Source organism: Labeo rohita, chromosome 3 (assembly GCF_022985175.1).
Source record: "Labeo rohita strain BAU-BD-2019 chromosome 3, IGBB_LRoh.1.0, whole genome shotgun sequence".
Lineage (NCBI taxonomy): Eukaryota > Metazoa > Chordata > Actinopteri > Cypriniformes > Cyprinidae > Labeo > Labeo rohita.
Genome location: NC_066871.1, coordinates 22,811,407 through 22,818,298, shown reverse-complemented (window position 1 = coordinate 22,818,298; position 6,892 = coordinate 22,811,407). Strand labels below are relative to the sequence as shown.

The window sequence follows — 6,892 nt, the reverse complement described above, 5'->3', positions numbered from 1 at the left end:
GAATCTTTTATGATTTTAAACTATTCAGTTGCAATAATTCATTATTAGACTCATAATAGACAGTAAGAGAGATTTTGAGTTTGGAACTGCTTTTATACAAAATTAATATTGAGTATTTCAGTGAACCTGTGATTTTTGAATGAATTAGTTGAATGAATGATTCACTGACTGCAGAAAGAATCACTCACTGCATTTGCAGAATGAATTGCTGGCTGAATTGAATTTCTTTCCCAAACATTTGAAAAAAGGAACTGAATGTTTTTAGAGTTAATTAGAAGTTATAATTTACATTACAGCTAAATCGAAATCTTATAAAATGCATCCTAGAGTGCACATAAAACACAAAAAGTCCTAGTGAGTTTAGGTACAAACTGTACAAAAACCTTCAGGTACAAATTTTCAAGGATGGGGAAAGTAAGTGTGGAAAGCCCTGCCGCTGTAGACTTTCAAACCTTGCAAACAGTATTAAACAATGTATGATTTATTTTGATACTGATCCAGTATTTAATAGCAGAGCCACGTCAGATGTGTTTTCTTGGATTCTGTACAGTCAGTCAAATATTTGCCTGTGCTCAGAAAGTAGCTCCCCGATGGCGTAAAGCAACTACTAAATGAGGTGTTTACAGCAACGGCAGGAAACTTTCCAAGGTTAGAGCTTGTGCAGGTGGGCAGAACTGCACAAGGCCCGAGCAGAAAATCTCCTCCAGGACTACATCAAACAAATGGGTGTATAAATCCCTGATGAAGCTCAATTTCAATTACAGGTGTCTCGCTTGTAAATCTTGTGTGTTTGTGGAGTACACGCATTAGGAATGGAGTAATTAGACAGCCAGCTGCCAAACTAGCTCAGAGAGGAGCCAGCTCACTCCCCGCAGACGTGATTGTGGAAAAAAACAAGCCATACCCAGGGATCGATTTTAGAGGAACAAAACCATAATGGCTTAATGTATTAGTAACTCTTACACCTCAGTGTTTGCATATAATCATAATGCATATAATATAAGTTCACTCTGCACCTTAGTGTTTGTTTGGCTAAATGTATAGATAGTGCTTTAATGCACAGGAATTTTCTTTTCTCTTTTTTTTTTTTTTTTACATTTATACAAAATAACAATTAAGTGATTAAGTAAAGATTAATGGATAAACTTAATAAAGATTAAAGATTAGGGACAAGTTATAAATTAGCTAACTTATGGCACTCATGTAGTACAGAATTGCACTGTCAGATCAGGCAAATGTGTTAAATAAATGAGGTGGCATTGAAAATATACAATTCTATTTACTAAGATAAATGTTTTTACATCTCCAAAGCCATTCATAAAACACTTTCTTAGATGCTGTCAGTGTTAATAATTTACATTTTAGTTTCTATGCAAGCTGTAAAATGTATGCATGCTTTAACCACACTTTACAACCTACAATAATGAGATTGTGTTGTCCAAAGAGGTCCACATTTGGCAGGTTAGCAAGGCCCTGCTGGTAGATGTCAGTAACTACACTAATCTGGTTGCAAAAAGCATCTCACTCCATTGACAGACATTAAAAGCTTGCCATTAATCACTATTTTGATTTTTTTTTTTTTTTTTTTTCTGCAAACCACATATAAATCTAATGGATAGCTTTCCGCAGTTATTATAGACCTCCTTGAATGCTCAAATGTCCTGATTGTCATGTAAGCCACCTTCTCACCAGCAGCAGTATCAATTGGATGAGCTGCAATGAATGTATATGGGAAGCAGCACATGTCGGGAAGCAGCACATGTCAGACTGCAACAGTCATCCATATGTATGAGTTTCATATGTGCACTCTGACATTCTGTGTGCTGAATCCTTGCCTGACCTTGCTGCCCTTATTTCCCATTTTGCACTCTGCTTTTGGATTATTCATTCTTGGGCTGGTTGTTGGAACCGTTCAATGGATTTTGATTACTGGATTATGGATTTGTGGAATTTGTAAACTCTGCACATGAATCCTAATCCTGTCTCGGTCACAGTTACATTACATTCTAACACTTCTTGCTTAGGAAGAAATTAGAAGCTACCCATTTTATAACAGTGTCAATACTTTTTGTAAGGAACAGGAATTTTAAATTCTTTAATCAAATGTTGTTGTTGTTGTAGTTTTTAAAGGTACTATATGAAATATTAGGCAAAATTAGCCAGTATTAATTTTTTTAAAAAAATGGCATTTCATGATATTTAATGTATATTATTCAGTATACTGAATGCTGAATTGTGCTTGCACATTTTTAATGTTTTTACATTCTGTCATGTGCCTGGTCTTTGTCTTCTGTATTCGTGTTTAAGGACTTTTATTTTGTAGTTTTTGTGTCTTATTGTTCCCTGCTTCCCTGTACCTCTGTTCCCTTGTTTGTTGCCATGGATCTTCATTGAACCACACCCACTCCCTCATCAGTTACCCCGGTTACCAATTAGATTATTACCTCACCCTGTGTATAAATAGTCCTTGTCTTTCCCCTGTATTTTGTCAGTTGTTAAATGTCTGTGATGGTTGCTCCCTGTTCTTGCCTGGATTCTAAGGGTTCCCCGTTCTGGATAATTTGTTGTTTTCTTTGGATGTACAATAAACTCTTGCACATAGATCCTCGTCTCATCTCCGCTTCGTTACAGAACAACTGACCAACTATGGATCTAGCAGGAGTTTATCGCGACCCTCTGAGCACTCTTTGCTCAATTTTTCAAAACGGCCGACCGAAATATTATGTGGAGGAGTTCCTTTATTACAGCCAGCTAGTGCCTGGAGATGACACCAAAATAAAGGACTGTTTCTGGAGTGGACTCGATCCAGAGGTTAGTTTAAACTTACCGGATGAGGACCCCAGCTGGACCCTGTCACAGTATATAGACTTTGTTTTGCTGTTCTGTGAATCCCCTTTTTCTGTTAAGGAAGTAGAAAGGGTAATTCACAGCATGGTCGCCACTCCTGAGTCTCCTTGCAAGATGGCCGCCAGCCCAGACCCACTGCACAAGATGGCCGCCACGCCAGAGCCAGTCGCAAAGATGGCCGCCACGCCAGAGCCAGTCGCAAAGATGGCCGCCACGCCAGAGCCAGTCGCAAAGATGGCCGCCACGCCAGAGCCTGTCGCAAAGATGGCCGCCACGCCAGAGCCTGTCGCAAAGATGGCCGCCACGCCAGAGCCTGTCGCAAAGATGGCCGCCACGCCAGAGCCTGTCGCAAAGATGGCCGCCACGCCAGAGCCTGTCGCAAAGATGGCCGCCACGCCAGAGCCTGTCGCAAAGATGGCCGCCACGCCAGAGCCTGTCGCAAAGATGGCCGCCACGCCAGAGCCTGTCGCAAAGATGGCCGCCACGCCAAAGCCAGTCCACAAGATGGTCGCTGTCTCCAAGTCACGCCACATGATGACCCACGTGTTGGACTCACCCCTAATGGCTGTACGGACAGCTAAGATGGCGCTCCCTCTTGTTGCGGCAGCTACCCCTGATTCAAGTCAAGCTACAGGGCCGAGTCAAGCTACAGCAGCTGTTCCCCACGAGTCAAGCCAAGTCAATGTTGTTCCCGAGTCAAGCCATGTTGTTCCCGAGTCAAGCCATGTTGTTCCCGAGTCAAGCCATGTTGTTCCCGAGTCAAGCCATGTTGTTCCCGAGTCAAGCCACGTTACAGCAGATCTTCACAAGCCAAGTGACGTTATCGCTGCTGCTCTTCCCTTAATGGCAGTGGCCATGTGGTGTGTGTGGGCTACACACTGTGCTCCTGAGGTCACGCCTGTTCACAGGTCAGCCTCTGAGCTCTCGTCTGATCACAAGCCTGCACCAGAGCTCTCGTCTGGTCTCAAGTCTGCCCCAGAGGCCCCGTCTGGTCTCAAGTCTGCTCCAGAGGCCTTCCCCGTCGGAGAAGCTGCGCCAATGCCTCCAGAGGTGTCGGCGCCAGCCGTAGAACCTCTTACGGAGGGGGCGTTAACCACCAAACTCTCTGCTTCTCCCTTTTCCCTGTCTACATCCTCTGTCACTGTTCTCCCCAGGTCCCAGTCGATGACGCAGCCTCCTGTTCCGCCCCGGAGGGCTGCTCCGCCTCCTGTTCCGCCCCGGAGGGCTGCTCCGCCTCCTGTTCCGCCCGGAGGGCTGCTCCGCCTCCTGTTCCGCCCGGAGGGCTGCTCCGCCTCCTGTTCCGCCCGGAGGGTTGCTCCGCCTCCTGTTCCGCCCTGGAGGGCTGCTGCGCCTTCTCCCTCTATTCTATTCTGTCTGCCTCCTCTGTCCCTGCTCTCCCCAGGTCCCAGAGCGTGATGCAGATTCCTGTTCCGCCCGCAGGGCTGCTGCGCCTCCTGCTCCGCCTCCTGCTCCGCCTCCTGTTCCGCCTCCTGTTCCGCCTGGGAGGGCTGTTGTGCCTCCGGCTCTGCCCTTGGGGGCTCTAGTGTCGCTGGCTCTGCCTCCGGCTCCGACCTGGAGGGCTGTAGCGCTGTCTGTTCTGCCTCCGGCTCCGCCCTGGAGGGCTCTAGTGCCACCTGTTCTGCCTCCGGCTCCGCCCTGGAGGGCTCTAGCGCCGCCTGCTCTGCCTCCGGCTCCACCCTGGAGGGCTCTAGTGCCACCTGCTCTGCCTCCGGCTCCGCCCTGGAGGGCTCCTGAGCCTCCTGCTCCGCCCTGCTGGGTACCGCCTGCTCCGCCGTGGAGGTCTTCTCTCAGGATCTGGTGGTCCTCAGCTCCTCCCATCTGGCCGACTCCACCCTGGCCTCTTGCTCTGCTTCAGTCCCTTGTTTATCTCCCCTTACATGGACCTGGCCCTCCATCCCTTCCCCAGTTCTGCCTGAGCTCCTCCCCCTTCCTGGACTGGTATTTCTGTTTGGAGCGTCTGGAAGCCACTCTTTTGAGGGGGGGTTATGTCATGTGCCTGGTCTTTGTCTTCTGTATTCGTGTTTAAGGACTTTTATATTGTAGTTTTTGTGTCTTATTGTTCCCTGCTTCCCTGTACCTCTGTTCCCTTGTTTGTTGCCATGGATCTTCATTGAACCACACCCACTCCCTCATCAGTTACCCCGGTTACCAATTAGATTATTACCTCACCCTGTGTATAAATAGTCCTTGTCTTTCCCCTGTATTTTGTCAGTTGTTAAATGTCTGTGATGGTTGCTCCCTGTTCTTGCCTGGATTCTAAGGGTTCCCCGTTCTGGATAATTTGTTGTTTTCTTTGGATGTACAATAAACTCTTGCACATAGATCCTCGTCTCATCTCCGCTTCGTTACACATTCAGATTACCTTTGCTGTCACCTAACGCTCACTTACAGTTAGTTTTAATGAATAAATGTAATAACACTGTTCAATGTGATCTTTAACAAATCTCAAAATAAATCACATACTGAAAGACCGAAAGAAAGAAAGAAAGAAAACAAGAGAGAAAAAACAAGAAAGAAAAAGAAAGAACTGAAACAAGAAAGAAAGATAAAGAAAGAAAGAAAACAAACGGCCAATTCACAAATACCATCACATACTAAAAGAAAGAAAGAAAGAAAGAAAAAAGGAAAAACAAGAAAGAAAGAAAGAAAAAAGGAAAGAAAAGAAAGAAAGAAAGAAAAAAGAAAGAACGGAAGCAAAAAAGAAAGAACGGAAACAAGAAAGAAAGAAAGAAAGAAAGAACAATAAAGATAGAAAGAAAGAAAGAACGGAAACAAGAAAGAAAGAAAGAAAGAAAGAAAGAAAGATAGAAAGAAAGAACAATAAAGAAAGAAAGAACGGAAGAAAGAAAGAACGGAAACAAGAAAGAAAGAAAGAAAGAAAGAAAGAAAGATAGAAAGAAAGATAGAAAGAAAGAAAGAACAATAAAGAAAGAAAGAACGGAAGAAAGAAAGAACGGAAACAAGACAGAAAGAAAAAGAAAGAAAGAAAGAACAAACGGCCAATTCACAAATACCATCACATACTAAAAGAAAGAAAGAAAGAAAGAAAGAAAGAAAGAAAGAAAAAAAAGGAAAAACAAGAAAGAAAGAAAGAAAGAAAGAAAAAAGAAAGGACGGAAACAAGAAAGAACGGAAACAAGAAAGAAAGAAAGAAAGAAAGAAAGAAAGAACAAGAAAAAGAAAAAGAAAAAGAAAAAGAAAAAGAAAAAGAAAAAGAAAAAGAAAGAAAGAAAGAACGGAAACAAGAAAGAAAGAAAGAAAGAAAGAAGGAAAGAAAGAACAAGAAAAAGAAAAAGAAAAAGAAAAAGAAAAAGAAAAAGAAAGAAAGAAAGAACGGAAACAAGAAAGAAAGAAAGAAAGAAAGAAAGAAAGAAAGAAAAAGAAAAAAGAAAGAAAGAAAGAAAGAAAAAAGAAAAAAAAGAAAGAAAGAAAGAAAGAAAGAAAGAAAGAAAGAAAGAAAGAAAGAAAGAAAGAAAGAAAAAAGAAAGAACAAGAAAAAGAAAAAGAAAAAGAAAGAAAGAAAGAAACAAGAAAGAAAGAAAGAAAGAAAAAGAAAAAAAAAAAGAAAAAAACAAAAAAAGAAAGAAAGAAAGAAAGAAAGAAAGAAAGAAAGAAAGAAAGAAAGAAAGAAAGAAAAGAGAAAACAAGAAAGAAAGAAAATAAGAAGGAAAGAAAGAAAGAAAGGAAGCAATTTACACATGTGACCCTGGACTACAAATCTTCTGTTGCACGGGTATATTTGTAGCAATAGCCAAAAATACATTGTATGGATCAAATGTATCGATTTTTCTTTTATGCCAAACATCATTAGGATATTAAGTAAAGATCATGTTCCATGAAGATATTTTGTAAATTTCCCACCATAAATATATCAAAACTTAATTTTTGATTAGTAATATGCTTTGCTATGAACTTTATTTGGACAACTTTAAAGGCAAATTTTCTCAATATTTAGATTTTTTTGCACCAACAGATTCCAGATTTTAAATAATTTTATCTCTGTTGTATCCTAACAAACCATACA

General features: G+C 42.1%; 1 protein-coding gene across 1 annotated transcript; it reads left to right on the top strand.

Moving 5' to 3' along the window:
• Nucleotides 1–405: 405 nt before the first annotated feature.
• Nucleotides 406–6,572, top strand: LOC127158877 (nucleolar protein 58-like). The gene is made up of 2 exons (XM_051101847.1): nucleotides 406–414; nucleotides 5,847–6,572. Exons 1-2 carry the CDS (start codon nucleotides 406–408, stop codon nucleotides 6,570–6,572), a joined length of 735 nt encoding a protein of 244 aa, XP_050957804.1.
• Nucleotides 6,573–6,892: the final 320 nt, after the last annotated feature.